At 47.0% G+C, this 19296-nt stretch overlaps 1 protein-coding gene across 1 annotated transcript in view; it reads right to left on the reverse strand.

Annotated features, from left to right (window-relative positions):
* Positions 1-19296, reverse strand: part of glra1 (glycine receptor, alpha 1) — a 158704-nt gene that overhangs the window by 109681 nt on the left and 29727 nt on the right. Inside the window, exon 2 of the mRNA XM_072440040.1 lies at positions 11701-11825. Coding sequence (XP_072296141.1) covers positions 11701-11825 — 125 coding nt within the window. The remainder of the gene's footprint in view (positions 1-11700; positions 11826-19296) is intronic.

A 19296-nucleotide genomic window follows, 5' to 3' on the forward strand; every position in this document is an offset into this window, starting at 1 on the left:
ACGAGAACTAAACCAGGACTGCACAAGAACTAAACCAGGACTGCGCGAGAACTAAACCAGGACTGCACGAGAACTAAACCAGGATGCCACGAGAACTAAACCAGGACTCCACAAGAACTAAACCAAGACGGCACGAGAACTAAACCAGGACTGCACGAGAACTAAACCAGGACTGCACAAGAACTAAACCAGGACTGCACGAGAACTAAACCAGGACTGCACGAGAACTAAACCAGGACAGCAGTAGAACTAAACCAGGATGCCACGAGAACTAAACCAGGACTCCACAAGAACTAAACCAAGACGGCACGAGAACTAAACCAGGACTGCACGAGAACTAAACCAGGACTGCACGAGAACTAAACCAGGACTGCACGAGAACTAAACCAGGACTGCACGAGAACTAAACCAGGACTGCACAAGAACTAAACCAGTACGGCACGAGAACTAAACCAGGACTGCACGAGAACTAAACCAGGACTGCACGAGAACTAAACCAGGACGGCACGAGAACTAAACCAGGACGGCACGAGAACTAAACCAGGACTGCACGAGAACTAAACCAGGACAGCAGTAGAACTAAACCAGGATGCCACGAGAACTAAACCAGGACTCCACAAGAACTAAACCAAGACGGCACGAGAACTAAACCAGGACTGCACGAGAACTAAACCAGGACTGCACGAGAACTAAACCAGGACTGCACGAGAACTAAACCAGGACTGCACGAGAACTAAACCAGGACTGCACAAGAACTAAACCAGTACGGCACGAGAACTAAACCAGGACTGCACGAGAACTAAACCAGGACTGCACGAGAACTAAACCAGGACGGCACGAGAACTAAACCAGGACGGCACGAGAACTAAACCAGGAAGACACAAGAACTAAACCAGTACGGCACGAGAACTAAACCAGGAAGACACGATAACTAAACCAGAATGGCACAAGAACTAAACCAGGACGGCACGAGAACTAAACCAGGAAGACACAAGAACTAAACCAGGACGGCACAAGAACTAAACCAGGACTGCACAAGAACTAAACCAGGACTGCACAAGAACTAAACCAAGACGGCACGAGAACTAAACCAGGACTCCACAAGAACTAAACCAAGACGGCACGAGAACTAAACCAGGACTGCACGAGAACTAAACCAGGACTGCACGAGAACTAAACCAGGACGGCACGAGAACTAAACCAGGACGGCACGAGAACTAAACCAGGAAGACACAAGAACTAAACCAGGACGGCACGAGAACTAAACCAGGACTGCACGAGAACTAAACCAGGACTGCACAAGAACTAAACCAGTACGGCACGAGAACTAAACCAGGACTGCACGAGAACTAAACCAGGACTGCACGAGAACTAAACCAGGACGGCACGAGAACTAAACCAGGACGGCACGAGAACTAAACCAGGAAGACACAAGAACTAAACCAGGACGGCACGAGAACTAAACCAGGACTGCATAAGAACTAAACCAGTACGGCACGAGAACTAAACCAGGAAGACACAAGAACTAAACCAGAATGGCACAAGAACTAAACCAGGACGGCACGAGAACTAAACCAGGACTGCACAAGAACTAAACCAGGACTGCACAAGAACTAAACCAGTACGGCACGAGAACTAAACCAGGACGGCACGAGAACTAAACCAGGACTGCGCAAGAACTAAACCAGGACTGCGCGAGAACTAAACCAGGACTGCACGAGAACTAAACCAGGACAGCAGTAGAACTAAACCAGGATGGCACGAGAACTAAACCAGGACTCCACAAGAACTAAACCAAGACGGCACGAGAACTAAACCAGGACTGCACGAGAACTAAACCAGGACTGCACAAGAACTAAACCAGGACTGCACGAGAACTAAACCAGGACGGCACGAGAACTAAACCAGGACGGCACGAGAACTAAACCAGGAAGACACAAGAACTAAACCAGGATGGCACGAGAACTAAACCAGGACTGCACGAGAACTAAACCAGGACGGCACGAGAACTAAACCAGGACGGCACGAGAACTAAACCAGGAAGACACAAGAACTAAACCAGGACTGCACGAGAACTAAACCAGGACAGCACGAGAACTAAACCAGGACTGCACAAGAACTAAACCAGTACGGCACGAGAACTAAACCAGGACAGCACGAGAACTAAACCAGGACGGCACGAGAACTAAACCAGGAAGACACAAGAACTAAACCAGGACGGCACGAGAACTAAACCAGGACTGCACAAGAACTAAACCAGTACGGCACGAGAACTAAACCAGGACTGCGCGAGAACTAAACCAGGAAGACACAAGAACTAAACCAGGACAGCAGTAGAACTAAACCAGGACTCCACAAGAACTAAACCAGGACGGCACGAGAACTAAACCAGGACGGCACGAGAACTAAACCAGGAAGACACAAGAACTAAACCAGGACGGCACGAGAACTAAACCAGGACTCCACAAGAACTAAACCAAGATGGCACGAGAACTAAACCAGGACTGCAGTAGAACTAAACCAGGACTGACTCAATCTAAAAGAGGAGGACGAAGTCAGGTTTAATCAGACATAACTAGATCTTAAGCTTTACTTTACAAAGGACAAAACCTCGACGTAAATCACTGACCCGGGTTTAAACTGGGTCAAAATCAGCACCGACTAATTCAGGACTAATTGAGTTAATTAACCGGGTCTGAGTTCACCGAACATCCACAGATCCACACGTTTGAAGACAGCAGAGAGACACACGAGCAGGAGAAGAGACGGTTTGAACGAGTGAAAGAGACGGGAAACACAACCTCCCCTCAGTCTACAGCAGCCTCGTCAGACCCTGGCAGAAAGCAAACCGGACCAATGCTAATTAGGCTCTTGGCAGCTCCGAGAACAACGTGGAACAAACAAACAAATCATTTTCTCTTTCTCTCTCTTCCCTCCCTCCCTCCCTCCCTCCCTCCCTCTCTCTCTCCCTCTCTCCCTCCCCCTCTCTCTCGCCCCGCCCTTTGTCTCACCCATCTCTCTCGTTACTATTTTGTCCCTCCCTCCTGGACTTATTTCCTTTTTTCGACTCCACAAATGGTTACAAATGTTAGACATCAATTAAAGTTTGACAGAGTTTAAATAGTACAGTTTATGGCCTTAATTGGCAGGTAAATTGGCAGGTTAATTGGCAGGTAAATTGGTAGGTTAATTGGCAGGTAAATTGCCAGTTGCACGTCGTGTTTTGGGCTCATTCATATAAAATAAACCGATGTACAGCGTCGTGGAAATGGACCGCACGTGCGATGAAGTTGGTCCAATGTTGGCGCCGAAAGAACCCGATTGACTCAAATTGGATAAAGGACACTCCCCCTCCCTCCCTCCCTCCCTCCCTCTCTCGCTCTCTTTCCCTCGGCCCGTTATCTCCTCTCGTTTCTTTCCCTCCGTCATCCATCTCCGCCGGGGCCTGGGCGCTCGTTCATTACCGCCGCTGTAGATCGGCGCGGCCCCGACGACGTTCCTCCCGTATCTCGCCGGCTTCTCGCTTGTTATTCCTGGAGGCTGCGGCGCCGCTCGCACAGGTCAGAGGAGAACAATTTGTCCACGGAGGAGCTCGGGGGGGGGGGGGGGAGGAGCTCGAGGGGGGGAGGAGCTTGAAGGGGGGCGGAGCTCGTGGGGCGAGGAGCGAGGAGACTGGGAGGGAAGGAGATAGCGAAGGAGACGAGGCGGTCGGAGCGGAGGAATGTGAGGCGGCCGGGGCTTTAATGACCCGGCGCCACCTCCGGGTCGAGGCCGGAACGGGCGAAACGAGGAGAACGTGCGCTTTGGTGGAGGAGGCGGAGCAACTCGTCCAAACATACTAGAATATATATCATAAATAAGATATACTCTATATGATAAAACACATTATATTTGCGTCGGCTGTGGACGTTGGATTCGATCTTGCTCTAGAACTCGGCCAACCAAAGCCAAAGACTTTTAGAGAAGACGTGCTTCAGGATGATGGGGCGTTAGGGCCGTTGTCATGGCAATTACCAATTTAAAAGAAGAAGTCCACAAAATGTCGCCAATGCCATGAAGCCTCGTCTAAAGTCTACACTCACTGCCCATTGTCCACGTTTAAATATTTTAGAGAAAACTGTCAAGTAAAGATGTCAATGCTGCCCCCGGTGGTTAAACTGATGTAATGACAGGTTCACACCTGCAGGGGCGGAGGGACTCTCCCCTTTAAGGCTCATTTATATGCAACATTCTGTTCCACACTCATCTTCTGCCCGTCTTCTGCCCGGTTTCTGCCCGGCTTCCGTCCGTCTTCCGTCCGTCTTCCGCCCGGCTTCTGCCCATCCACTGCCATCTCTTGCCCTTCTTCTGCCCGTCTTCTGTCATCTTCTGCCCGTCTTCCGCCCGTCTTCTGTCATCTTCTGCCCTTCTTCCGTCCGTCTTCTTCCTGTCTTCTTCCCGTCTTCTGTCAGTCTTCCGCCGTCTTCCGCCCGTCTTTTGGCTGTCTTCGGCCTGTCTTCTGCTTTGTTCTGTCCGTTTCTTGCTCCGTTTCCTCAAAGCTTGTGGATGCGTAACAATGGAGCGGTACATGTGCTAACCTCTGGGGGTAGTAGTGAGCACAGAGCGACAGTGGACGCTCCATATTTTAAACATTTAATTGACCATAACTTCCAACAAATGTGATCGAAAAATGGCCATGTGCGCCTCCATGTTTGTTTTTCTTCCGGCTTGTTCAATCTTCCAAATGACATTGTGCGCCCTCTGGTGGTTGTTTAGCAGAACACAGCCTTTAGTCCTCCCGGTTCTGGTGTCGAGTCTCACTTTCATATCTTTTTCTTGGTCTTTGAATATTAGATTGCCTCTATTGCCTTGGTTTGATTTGGCGCAGACACATTTCATCTCGGTTCTGACATTTTGCTTTTTGCTTTGGCTAAAATCGCTGTGCTCCCGCCCCCCCCCCCCAGGCCCCGCCCTCCTCATCCCCTCTCAGCCTCAACCCCAGAGCGAGAGCGGAGACCGGGCCGACGCGTGATTGATTACCCGTCGCCGCGGAGAGAAGGAACATGGCGGCTCGGGCGCGGCCGATGAAGGACGGACGGAGGGAGCCGACTTCTGAGTTATAAACGAGCTGCTCCGATTGTGTCAGGACCGTTCCGGGATCAGACGGGGCTTTAATGCGGACCCTCCAGGCGGATGCGCGCGTCTCCGGGCCCACTCGGGGGCCCGTCGAGCAGCGCCGGCGCCGGTCCCTGCACCCCTGGGTCCCGTTTGCTCTCTTTCTCTCTCTCTGACGGCCGGAATTAGCAGGAGTGGCGCTAATTGGGTGACAAGTCTCGCTGTAAACGCTCCGTGGAAGTAACTGTCTTGATACATTTAACAGCTTCATTTAGCGGGCTGCGATCACGTGACGTCTAAAACTGACCAGAGTTTAACATATAAGTGACCGGTCAGTCCAGTTCAAGGACACTCGTAACAGATGAACGTAGCTCTTCATTCAGATCGTGGCGTTGGGTCCATGGGTCTCATATAGTGGCACCTAAACGAGGCCAAACTAACTCTATAACAATACTTTCCATTAAGTGTCTTTATTTACACTTCTGAAATGACACGTCTAAATCAGGTATTGCACCGCCGTAGAGCATGAGGAGCAAGCAAACAAGCAAACAAACAAACAAACAAACAAACAAACAAACAAACAAACAAAGAAACCTGATCGTGTTCGACTGACAAAATACTTATACCAAAAATAATTAATCCATCATTGTAGACTTTTTCTATTCTATCTGCAATGGCGTTCCAGCCAACTCGCCATCCAAAAAACTCGCCTCGCCGAAAACAACAGAATCAATCCTTCATCTCTGAATGTTGTATCCGAGCAACAGGATTAATCCAATATGATCCCAGCTGTCACGATACTTGATTTTCAAACTCAATTCAGACACTAAAGTACAGATGAAAAACCCATTTTTATGTCCCAAAGAAGAAATAAACAAACAAACAGATACAAAATAGACTATGTAATAATAGTAATAGATTTTTCAGCAGATAATAATTTAGGAAAAGTCAAATTTTGTCTCATTTTTTTGTCTCTCTTCAGAATTAATTTGTGTTAAAAAGAGCGGCTTATTGAAAAACCTACGCAATAAGATTCCAGTTTAAACGTTTTGGTCTCACTCAATCGATCATCGTCCCCTTTTCCACGGCAGAGTGACAGCAGGGGGCGCCGTTACAGATCTGTCCATGAGCTTTGGTCCACAGCACGTCATCAAAACAAACAATCCTAGTTCGTGCGATGCATTTTCCATCGTCCAAGACTCAATTAGATTTCAAAGCGCGGCAGCAGTCTGTTTTATTCAATCCGCGAGTGCAATAATAACTGCATCTTTATCCGCCCCGCCATCAATCGCCTAAAACCGTCTTCCTTCTATTACAAACGCTTTGATTCCCCGCTAAAGTTACGCCGGACTAATTACGCCCCATGTATAATATATAGTGCGTAATTGCGGAGCCGACTGCGTGTGTGCGTTTGAATACAGACGAGGCCCGAGTGCTGCGCCGGTGCTTTTAGCGTCTCCTCCCTCGCATAGTAATGAGTCGGGGCTGTCAGGCTGTTTACTCCACAGTGTGATTAATGTCTGCTCCCGCTCGCGTCGGGACAAACAGGAGAAGGGGGGGGAAAGCTATAGATACTCGGGCCACGAACGGCTTCATGCTCAGACCGGCGACGGAGACTCGACGACGGACGCAACAGGTGAAAGGTTCATGCGGCGTGGAGAGGGACTCAAAGCTGCAAACTTACGGTTTATGTGTGAACGCATAGCCGCTACTCTGTTTTTTCTATTTTAGACGATTCAGACGTGAGACGTTTGTGGGAGCAAAGCGACAACAAAAAGGTTTATCGGCGCTGAAGCTGCAATTGTTAATCATTACAGAATAACCTTAATCGTATTTTGATTGCTCAGATTCTAAAACATTTGCCAAAAGATGTTTTATGACAAAGATATTAACATTGTTGAACCAAAATGTCATTAAAAAAGGGCACTAATTCTCAGACTATTTCAATTCGAGACTTCAGTCGTCATATTTCTGCCTTTGTTTGGTAAGAAATGTACTTAAAATGTCCCAACGTACAAAATAAATACTTGTTTGACTCGTCGACTAATGAAAACAACAATCGAGGACTAGTCGACTAAAGTAACTGTCAGCTTCAGCCCTCATGGTCGCCTTATAAATCCAAGACACCATCTACTACTGTCTACATTGCAAACACATACTACTGACTCCAACCACAAGGGGGGGTAGAGAGACCATTTATCAGGTCTCTGGGATCAGAGTGTTTACCCTTCAACCACAACTACCAACAGTACAATTGTGTAACAGTGTGTGGATTTTAGATAACTCATACAGCCACTCTGGGTCCGACTGAAGAGAACTCCGGCGCTCGACCGACTATTGCACGCTTCGTCCGCGTAAACGTGAACGCACCAAACAAGCGACTTCCCGTCCCGCCTCACAGTTCTCCCGGCGCACGCGGACCAAAACTACGGCTCGTTTAAGCGCGAAGGATTCCGTCTGTCCACCGTTTGGTCCGCCTCCTCGGAGCTGTGCATGTGCTGACCACTGGGGGCAGTAATGAACACAGCAGTGGAAGAAAATTATGCAAAGAACAAGCTGCAAAACCAGCGCTTCAGTCGCCTCAGACCTTTAAAAAACACTTTGGCGCCTCCATGTTTGTTTTTCTTTGCTTCCGTTTTGGTACATTTTCTTACTGCCTTCGAGCGCCCTCTGGTGGTCACAACAGAGCAGAACAAACAGAGTAGCTACGCTCAGTTTACGTACAAAAATGGAGAATAAACGAGCCTTAAAAAACACGGCTCGAAAATGGCCCGAAAACTCTGCAAAGATATGGAACATGACCGAGATTATACGATAGACGAGGGGATAGAAGTTTAGAAAAATGTATTTAAATGAAGTTAGCGTATCACACAGCGTTGCTAATTTATTCAAACTCATCCCCGCTCCAAACTCATTAAATATGAATAAATGTGTGGCACACCTCGATAACCGTTACGCAAATCAACAGATACAGCATTTCTACTTGAATGAAATACTTGGATCTACTCTTTGGAGCGAGCGCTGCGACTGCTCATGGTCGGCGACACGTTTCTCTCACTCCGCTGCACTCTCCATATTTACACTTTTACGACATCCATTTAGTAATAGACAAATAAAATGGGAGCCATCAATTAAAACGGCTGTCGCTGCGGCAACGGCGTAAAACCGACTCGTAAAAGGTCAAAACAGGAGCGGGCGTCACTAAATCAGAGCGCGGGCTTGGGCGAGCGGCGACGGAACAACATCCATCGCCGGCAAGAAAGATAACGAGGAGAAAGGCCGCGATTGGACGACGATCGGTAACTCCAAAGCTAACGTCGAGCGCTAAGGATCGAGACAACCTGAGAGACGTTTCGGACCGAAATATGTTAGCATACAACGAGCTAAAATAGTCACAGTTTTGGAGTTATAAAGACAAAAAAATGCTTGAAAATTTGCTGCCAAAAACACGTAGGTGAATGAGTCTTTGCGTGTGTGGACATATCTATAACATCGTCAAGGTCATATTATTCCTCAAAAAGTCGTAAGATGTAAAAGATCCCGGAATGTTCACCCTTTTCCACCCGCGTTTAACACTCTTCTTGCAAACCAGCCGCAGGAGCTCGAAAATGTGGCAGAAAAATCTCCCGGAGTCCCAAATCGGGCGTTTTCTCGGCAGAATGTCTACACATGGCGATGGAAGAAGCGCTTATTGCTACACGCAGATGCCAAGCTTAGCAGCGAACGCAACACCGTCGTCTATAGTGCACCGGCGTCAGGCAAGTTCAGAAACGTGTTCATCTAAGAGTGTTTCATGGCGGCGCGTTTGCATTTCAACGAAACAAAGAGAATCGACGTCCGAATTGTCGCCGCCGCTGCGTCTTTACCGTCGTGAGTAAAGACGACGTTTTGCCGACGTCAGCGCGCTAGCACCGCTTCCGTTTGACGCTGCCGTGATCTTACATCTTTTAGTTGATGTGTCGAACTTGCCTCAAACCGCTGCATCATAGCGTAGGCCTGTCGTTTGAGCGTGATGTGGTTTACGGGGCCAATCGTGGAAGTCCGATTCCAGAAACATTTTGGCAAGAAGCTGAAAGTTGTTGTTTTTTTCCGTTCTTGGCAAGAAAAAAAAATGTTTCCGTCAATTTTGGGCGAGAATTTGAAAGTAAGGCCTACGGCGATTAGCGTTTAGCAAACCTCTGACATGTGTCTTTAAAAGGGGCGTCCATTCGGGGGCAGGCTACTACGGTGTGAATCTTAACAAATCATAACAATCATCACAGCGTCATGTAGCAGCACGCCAGGAGAGGCACATTACCTTGACCACCAAGACAAGCACTCGGATACTGCGTGGATACCAAGGAATGTAGCCAACAAGCTCCGCCTGTAGCTACGCCGTGCTAATAGCTAGAGTTCATGCTAATGCTAAAGGTAGCTCATGCTCACTGTCTGGCTTAACAGGCTAAAGCGGTTCACAGTGTGTGTGTGTGGCATGTTTGCGCGTCCGTGCCCAGCGCGTCGCCCACGACGGACGACCAATCGGAGCGCGGAAAACGTCGGCGGGAGAAATAGACACGTTCGGGCGGAGGCGGGCTGAATTTAGGACGCTACGGCGACGCTTCCCAACCACGGACCGGCAATCAATGGTCACTTCGAATGGTTTCAGATTTTAGAGTAGTATTTGAATAACTGTTGGAAACGTTTGCAGGATTTTGGACGAATGATATAAATCATTAAATCAATTACAGATAAAACTTTTTGACGATAAAAAGCTACAAAAAACAGATTGATAGACCTTTTTCACGATAGCCCCGCCCAGTTGCCTTAAAACTGCAGAGTTCCACTTTCTGCTCCATTCATTCTTTATGTGGAGAGAGTTAAATCAATAATGAATGAAGACAAAGCGGAGAGCGAGTTCCAGAGTCGTAATGACAGCAGCACGTTCACGTGTGTTTATAAGACAAGCTAATGCTAATGCTAACATACAATACATGTCATCATCCATGCTCTATCTCCCTGTGACATGGGCCTATCACAGGGACTTTGGGCCTTAGGCGGGTACAGCCTGGACAGGGGCCTATCACAGGGACTTTGGGCCTTAAGCGGGCACAGCCTGGACAGGGGCCTATCACAGGGACTTTGGGCCTGAGGCGGGTACAGCCTGGACAGGGGCCTATCACAGGGACTTTGGGCCTTAGGCGGGCACAGCCTGGACAGCGGCTCTTTGCAGGGTTAACATCTGCCGCTGTGCACCCCCAGAATGTAATCAATAATGTTAAAATAACACCACAAACTGTTTACAAAAACACTCTGTGATTTACGGTAAAAGTCTTGACCTGCTGCCAGTGATTATCCATCCGGAACTCGCTCTCGGCTGTCACAACTTTCTAATTTAATCTTGATTTATTTGAGCAAGACTAATTTCCACAGAGAATTAATGGAAGAGGTGACGGTCTGCACTTTTACGGGAACCACATCTAGCAGGGCCTATTGTGTAAAGGGCCTATCGTGTAAAGAGCCTATTGTGTAAAGGGCCTATCGTGTAAAGAGCCTATTGTGTAAAGGGCCTATCGTGTAAAGGGCCCATCATCGTGAAAAAGGCCTATCGTGGAAAGGGCCTATCAGACTAGATGGATGCTATTTGACCGAATCATCTGACCCAAAAATCTCTTTAAATACACGACCAACTGTCAAATTAAATGACTTGGAAAGCAGCCGTCGTTAAATTTGGTGCAGATCATCTTTTCTTTTGTTCAGACGAATGCATTTGTGAAAAGTTACATCGCGTACCTTTAAATCTGTAATTTAATCCGTAATTTAACCCAAAAAGGTCTCTACTAGCCGCGCCGTCTGACCAGCAAGTCCGGTCAAACACAAAACCGTTCTGTCACGACGGCGCGGCCAGTGGCTCTTTGGTCTTCTCCATTTCGCTGATGTTCACGTTTTTAGGCGGTAGTTTCCTGACATTACGAAATAACGATCGAGAAATGATCATCCGGACTTTTTTCCGTGTGTCTCTACAAGGCTTTCACAACGGTTCTGTCGGCGATATTTGCGTTTCATCTGGGCAACCTAAACCCGGAACCATTCGAGAACATCGACTTTGGTAGGCAACGAAGAACGGCCTGATATGTTCGGAGAACGCCCGGGCGACAATGTAGCCGCTTTGGATTATAATCATCTCGTTTAGTCTCGATAAAACTCTCCGCGCCGTGTCTCTTTCTCCACTCTGCGACCGCCCGACCGCCTTCCGCCGTGGGCGCGATACGCCGACCGTGGGCGACACAGCACCGCAAACTCTTCACGTTTCTCACACCTCGTTAAAAGTACATACGTTTGGCTTCCACGTGAACAGTATCCTCGTTAAGTTTAAGCTAATGTGCGGGGCAAAATTACCTTTGTCAAACACTGCAACGGGAGAATGAAAGAACATATTGAAGATTATTCACAAGACCAAAGACACTTCAAGATCATGTGCGGATACAAACCTTCGCCTGGAGATAACCGCGGACCGTTATAAACCTTGAAGCAAAATTATCTTGGAAAATGAAATCAAATGCACAAAATTTGGTACAATTTTGGCCACATTCCTGTTTCGTCCGACTGAGTGTTGGTGGCGCGCCCTACCTTTGAAATTGGGTCTGATTCGGGCGTCGTAGCCGGACACTTTGCCCATGAGTTTGTCCAGGAACTCGGACGGCGGCATCGGGGTGGTGGCTTTTCGGGCGGCGGCCTCTTTCGACGCCGCCAAGCTGGAAAAGACGAGGTGGAGGGGGAAGGAAAACGGTTAGAAATACACGGACAGGTTGGAGTTAGAGAGACTGTTTAGGCGCACGACAAAAGGTTAACGCCATTTCCATCAAAGGGTTCGTTTGGCAAGGAGTTCATTAGGAGCAAGTTTGTTAAGAGGAGACAGCGAGGAGCACAACAGCCACCACCAGGGGGCACTTCAGAGCAGAACAAGTCAAACAAGCATTTGGGCATCATGAAACTGTACATGGTCCTGTTAAATAAAAGAAATATATAAAATAAATGAAATAAATAAAATAAATAAAATAAATGAAATAAATGAAATAAATGAAATAAATGAAATAAATGAAATAAATGAAATAAAAATAAAATACAATAAAATAAAATACAAATACAAAAAAAACAAAATAAACAAAATGAATTAAAAATGAATTAAAAATGAATAAAATGAATAAAATGAATAAAATGAATACAATGAAATACAATATATACAAAATTAAATCATTGACAGTTATTTTCATATAAGTAATATTCCATAACCTGGAGAGCCGAGTCTGGGGCCTCGCAGTCATACTCGCCAATCACAACCTTTCATTTGTAGCGTTTCTAATATACTTTTCGCCTTTGATTATCCTCATATCCTTCAGAACCAAATACAAATCATCTTTTGTGCTTCACCTGTTGATTCTGCAACACAAAGTCTGCAATGTCTGGACACAAACAGCTCATAAACGACGCAAACCGCAGTCCAATGATAATAATCCAGTATCCATTATCTGCCATCGGAATGTGACATTTCCAAATCCAGATCATTTAGCGACGTGGTCCTTTACACACTTTATCGTTCCAGCACAAATTCTGCATTTCCACAACTGTAACCTCGCCTTCTCCCCGATCGAAACAAACGATATAACAGTCAATACAAGACGTATTCGTCTGCAACACAAGCGAAATGAGAGGTAAAATACAGAGGCAGTTTTCAGAGCAGCGTTCGGTCTGTAACTGGGGAAAAGCAGACGTGACAGGCACAAAAAGACGCACAGCAGATCAGAGCCCTGCGCGAGCTTCACTCTCGAAATACTGCGAATATCCGAGACGTTCCCACAAGTCTCGGTGAATGGATTCAAATACTGTAGATGGACTTGGTTTGTTAATATATAATAAGTCTATTTTAATAATAATGTGTTCAGCGATGCTCTCAGCGTTGGAATGATCCAGCGTAACGAACTCAAAAAAGCGCATTCCTCTTTGGTGTGTCTGTAGTCACGGTAACGGAGCACAGAGTTTGACACATCGGATCGGATTGATAAGAAATCCGTCGCTTTCACCTCAACACGAATATAGTTTTTATTCGCGGCGTGCAAACAGTGGAGGAGCTCAAACTGGGGACAAATGGGCAAAATGTCGTGTCAAATCTGGAATATAATCGTGTTCAGAGCGTTTGAGTGAAATGTGCAGGTTTTTAGAGCGAGACACGTCTTCCCGTATTTTGGACGGGCATTTTATTAATAAATCTTAGAAAAAAGGGAATATTATCATTAAATCGGGCCGGGAAGCATTTGACAGTAGTCCGCCATTACAGTTGACTGTTTACAAGTGAAAATGTGCATGCTGCGCGCTGATTGGTCGACGCAATTTGTGTGCTTGGCTCCGATTGGCTGCCGAGCCGTGGTCCGGAGAATGCCAAAGCGACTTGTTTTTCGCCTAGTCGGCCCCGGTGCCCCGGAAAAAATGATTTGCTCTTTTTAAACCTGTGTTAGCGACGACCCACACACAATGAAACGAAGGAGAAAAAACATCATAAATGTGGAATATTGTAAAAAGATGTTTTAACATGAGCAGCAGAGTGAAACACGTCGTTCATTTACTGCAAATAGACCGTGTGCGTCGCCGTGGCGTTTCCCTCACTCGGACGAGAACGTCACACCGTCGTCTATAGTGCACCGGCGTCAGGCAAGTTCAGAAACGTGTTCATCTAAGAGTGTTTCATGGCGGCGCGTTTGCAATTCAACGAAACAAAGAGAATCGACGTCCGAATTGTCGCCGCCGCTGCGTCTTTACCGTCGTGAGTAAAGACGACGTTTTGCCGACGTCAGCGCGCTAGCACCGCTTCCGTTTGACGCTGCCGTGATCTTACATCTTTTAGTTGATGTGTCGAACTTGCCTCAAACCGCTGCATCATAGCGTAGGCCTGTCGTTTGAGCGTGATGTGGTTTACGGGGCCAATCGTGGAAGTCCGATTCCAGAAACATTTTGGCAAGAAGCTGAAAGTTGTTGTTTTTTTCCGTTCTTGGCAAGAAAAAAAAATGTTTACGTCAATTTTGGGCGAGAATTTGAAAGTAAGGCCTACGGCGATTAGCGTTTAGCAAACCTCTGACATGTGTCTTTACTGCGGTAAAGAAGTGACTTATTCAACATCCTGCAGCTCATGTGGACTTTATCGGTTTTGAAATGGCAGCAGTAACTTTGTGAGAGTGTGGGACACGTCCATGTGGCTCGATTGGCCGAAGGTTAATGAATGAACAATGTCTTGTTGGACATGAATTGAGCCGTTTATGGATTTTATTGACGACAAATGTAAACATCGGCGCGAGGAAACGTCGATGGAAAACGCCGCGGCGAAACGTCTCATTCTGCCGCAGTGACACGCGTGTGTGTGTGTGTACGTGTGCGTGTGTGTGTGTGTGTACGTGTGCGTGTGTGTGTATGTGTGTGTGTTTGTGTTTGAGTATGTGTGTGGGTGTGTACATGTGTGTATGTGTGTGTGTTTGTGTTTGAGTATGTGTGTGGGTGTGTACATGTGTGTATATGTGTGTGTTTGTGTTTGAGTATGTGTGTGGGTGTGTACATGTGTGTATATGTGTGTGTTTGTGTTTGAGTATGTGTGTGGGTGTGTACATGTGTGTATATGTGTGTGTTTGTGTTTGAGTATGTGTGTGGGTGTGTTCATGTGTGTATGTGTGTGTGTTTGTGTTTGAGTATGTGTGTGGGTGTGTACATGTGTGTATGTGTGTGTGTTTGTGTTTGAGTATGTGTGTGGGTGTGTTCATGTGTGTATGTGTGTGTGTTTGAGTATGTGTGTGGGTGTGTACATGTGTGTATGTGTGTGTGTTTGAGTATGTGTGTGGGTGTGTACATGTGTGTGTGTGTGTGTGTGTGTTTGAGTATGTGTGTGGGTGTGTACATGTGTGTGTGTGTGTGTGTGTGTTTGAGTATGTGTGTGGGTGTGTACATGTGTGTATGTGTGTGTGTTTGAGTATGTGTGTGGGTGTGTACATGTGTGTATGTGTGTGGGTGTGTACATGTGTGTGTGTGTGTGTGTTTGAGTATGTGTGTGGGTGTGTACATGTGTGTGTGTGTGTGTGTGTGTGTTTGAGTATGTGTGTGGGTGTGTACATGTGTGTGTGTGTGTGTGTTTGAGTATGTGTGTGGGTGTGTACATGTGTGTGTGTGTGTGTGTGTGTTTGAGTATGTGTGTGGGTGTGTACGTGTGTGTGTGTGTGTGTGTGTGTGTGTGTGTGTGTTTGTGTTTGAGTATGTGTGTGGGTGTGTACATGTGTGTGTGTGTGTGTGTGTGTTTGAGTATGTGTGTGGGTGTGTACATGTGTGTGTGTGTTTGTGTTTGAGTATGTGTGTGGGTGTGTACAAGTGTGTGTGTGTGTGTGTGTGTTTGAGTATGTGTGTGGGTGTGTACATGTGTATGTGTGTGTGTGTTTGAGTATGTGTGTGGGTGTGTACATGTGTGTGTGTGTGTGTGTTTGAGTATGTGTGTGGGTGTGTACATGTGTGTGTGTGTGTGTGTGTGTTTGAGTATGTGTGTGGGTGTGTACATGTGTGTGTGTGTGATAAATGTCCCCGCTCTGTCGCTGTCTGCTGCTTTATAAATGACGATCGCAGTAATCTCCATAAATCCTAATTCATCATAACAAATGTCACGGTTAATGACGTGAGCGAAGTCGGAGGAGACTTCATGAACGCAGCAGCGAAGGAAGCGCGGCGACGACCACGTGCGTCGCTGACCGCGTGCGTCGCCGTGGCGTTTCCCGCTCTCGGACGGAGCAGCCGAGACCGCCGCGATAACGACATCTAGCTTTTAAAAACGCCGTTTAACTGTTCCCTCCTCGAAAAAGAAACGAGCCGGAGTTACGTTCGGCGTCGATCGCAAATCCTGATCAGGAACTTAGTTTAGTCCTGGTTTAGACTTGGTTTAGTCCTGGTTTAGTCCTGGTTTAGACTTGTTTTAGTTCTGGTTTAGACTTGGTTTAGTCCTGGTTTAGTTCTGAGTTAGACTTGGTCTAGTCCTGGTTTAGACTTGGTTCAGTCGTGGTTTAGACTTGGTTTAGACCTGGTTTAGACTTGGTTTAGTCGTGGTTTAGACTTGGTTCAGTCCTGGTTTAGACTTGGTTTAGTCCTGGTTTAGACTTGGTTTAGTCCTGGTTTAGACTTGGTTTAGTCGTGGTTTAGACTTGGTTCAGTCCTGGTTTAGACTTGGTTTAGTCCTGGTTTAGACTTGGTTTAGTCCTGGGCTAGACTTGGTTTAGTCCTGAGTTAGACTTGGTTTAGTCCTGGGTTAGACTTGGTTTAGTCCTGGTTTAGACTTGGTTTAGTCCTGGTTTAGACTTGGTTTAGTCCTGGTTTAGACTTGGTTCAGTCCTGGTTTAGACTTGGTTTAGACCTGGTTTAGACTTGGTTTAGTCCTGGGTTAGACTTGGTTTAGTCCTGGTTTAGACTTGGTTCAGTCCTGGTTTAGACTTGGTTTAGTCCTGGTTTAGACTTGGTTTAGTCCTGGTTTAGACTTGGTTTAGTCGTGGTTTAGACTTGGTTCAGTCCTGGTTTAGACCTGGTTTAGACTTGGTTTAGTCCTGGTTTAGACTTGGTTTAGTCGTGGTTTAGACTTGGTTCAGTCCTGGTTTAGACTTGGTTTAGTCCTGGTTTAGACTTGGTTTAGTCCTGGTTTAGACTTGGTTTAGTCAATATTTGGGGACAGTATTAAAATGTGGATCGTGTTTGTAAAGATCACATTTAGTTTGATCTTTTAACCATTTTATCCACTTTGATCGGAACGGACTCATAAGCCATCGCCGGGCGCGTTCATCGCTCGTTTAGCGAAGCATTTACGCCGCAAAAATATGCGATTAAAAGCAAATTAAATCCACGATATGTCAATCACTTGAGAGAAAACTAAAGCACGAACAGATAAACCGAGCGAAGGATCGAACACGTTTAGCTCTAACGACAGTCGCTGCACGATCTGGCAGCGCTGAGCGGCTGTTAAGAGCGTCCTTATCTCGCTCAAGTTCAGACGCTTTTTAATCATCACAGATACGAGACGCGCCCATTGTTTATCTTCGGTGGCGAGTGGCGTCGCCCTCCGCTGATCCGACGCGTCCGAGCGCAAACGAGCGCAAACGAGCGCAAACGAGCCTGATGAGAAGCAGGTTTGAAACGACATTGAAGTCTGAGGGGATTAAACGTGAAAGGGACTTAACACGGGATAAACTCGGGCGGCGTAAAGAGAGCAAACTGGGACTAAGTCAGGACGGAAAAGCAGAAGGATAAAACGACATAAAGATAATTAATGCAGAGTTATTAAGAGCAAAGAGATAATGAGTCATATTCTGATTTAGTCTAGATCTATCTCTAAAGTCTAACTCAGGACTAAACCAGGACTAAACCAGGACTAAACCAGGACTAAACCAGGACTAAACCAGGACTAAACCAGGTCTAACTCAGGATTAAACCAGGTCTAACTCAGGACTAAACCAGGACTAAACCAGGACTAAACCAGGTCTAACTCAGGATTAAACCAGGTCTAAATCAGGACTAGAGGGAGCAGTAGATGGAGCAGTAGAAGGAGCAGTAGAAGGAGCAGTAGATGGAGCAGTAGATGGAGCAGGAGCAGTAGAAGGAGCAGTAGAAGGAGCAGGAGCAGTAGATGGAGCAGTAGATGGAGCAGTAGAAGGAGCAGGAGCAGTAGATGGAGCAGTAGATGGAGCAGTAGATGGAGCAGTAGAAGGAGCAGTAGATGGAGCAGGAGCAGTAGAAGGAGCAGTAGAAGGAGCAGGAGCAGTAGATGGAGCAGTAGATGGAGCAGGAGCAGTAGAAGGAGCAGTAGAAGGAGCAGTAGAAGGAGCAGGAGCAGTAGATGGAGCGGCGTGAACCTCTCATTAATTACGGTGACGGGCGACACAGCCGACCGCGTCCCAACGCGAGGAGCGCGAGCGGCGACGCGCGGCGCAGATAAAGAGCGACATTAGCATTTCATAAACACGCGCGGTTATTCAGCGCGTTATCTGGAAGAGACGATAGGATCTGAGTCCACGGAGAGCGAGACGAGACGAGGCGAGACGAGACGAGGCGAGACGAGACGAGACGAGACGAGGCGAGACGAGGCGAGACGAGACGAGGCGAGACGAGGCGAGACGAGGCGAGGCGAGACGAGGCGAGACGAGGCGAGGCGAGACGAGACGAGGCGAGACGAGGCGAGACGAGGCGAGGCGAGACGAGACGAGACGAGACGAGGCGAGACGAGGCGAGACGAGGCGAGACGAGGCGAGACGAGGCGAGACGAGACGAGACGAGGCGAGGCGAGACGAGGCGAGACGAGGCGAGACGAGGCGAGACGAGGCGAGACGAGGCGAGACGAGGCGAGGCGAGACGAGACGAGGCGAGACGAGGCGAGACGAGGCGAGACGAGACGAGACGAGACGAGGCGAGACGAGGCGAGACGAGGCGAGACGAGGCGAGACGAGGCGAGGCGAGACGAGACGAGGCGAGACGAGACGAGGCGAGACGAGACGAGACGAGGCGAGACGAGGCGAGACGAGACGAGGCGAGACGAGGCGAGACGAGGCGAGACGAGACGGTCGTGAGCGGAAAAGTCAATGGTAAACAGAGTCATCTACAGGTCATTAACACAAACAAGAGGCGCCAAACCAGACTCGACCTTCAAACATCTCGTCTTCAGGTCAACGACGAGACGGAATGTGCCAGAAATACTAGAAGAATAATGAATCAGGCGACGCCCGGTTGAGTTTCTGCTCCAATAAACATGTTAATGTGATGAAGATAACGCAATAACGATCTTTATCAAACAAACTTTTACCGACAAAATGTAAATGCACGAAAAGATCATGTCATTGTCTGTGTTGTAAATAAAGAAATAAAGAAAGAAAAATAAATAAAACAAATAAAATAAATAAAATAAATAAAATAAATAAAATAAATAAAATAAATAAAATAAATAAAATAAATAAAATAAATAAAATAAATAAAATAAATAAAATGGCATTAACATCATTAGACTTAAAAAAAAAAAAAAACATGGGGAAAAACAACAACATTTCTAGATGATTCTTTGTGTTTCCTCTCCGGTGTTTTTTTTGTTTATATTTGGACAGTTAGTGAATAATCAGCATTTTTTTTTGAGTCACCGCATAGTTTTTTGGGTTAAAAAGACCACAGCACACGCTA

The sequence above is a fragment of the Eucyclogobius newberryi genome, unplaced genomic scaffold (assembly GCF_026437365.1).
Source record: "Eucyclogobius newberryi isolate DKJ021-1_F unplaced genomic scaffold, fEucNew1.0.hap1 SCAF_11, whole genome shotgun sequence".
NCBI classification, from domain to species: Eukaryota; Metazoa; Chordata; class Actinopteri; order Gobiiformes; family Gobiidae; genus Eucyclogobius; species Eucyclogobius newberryi.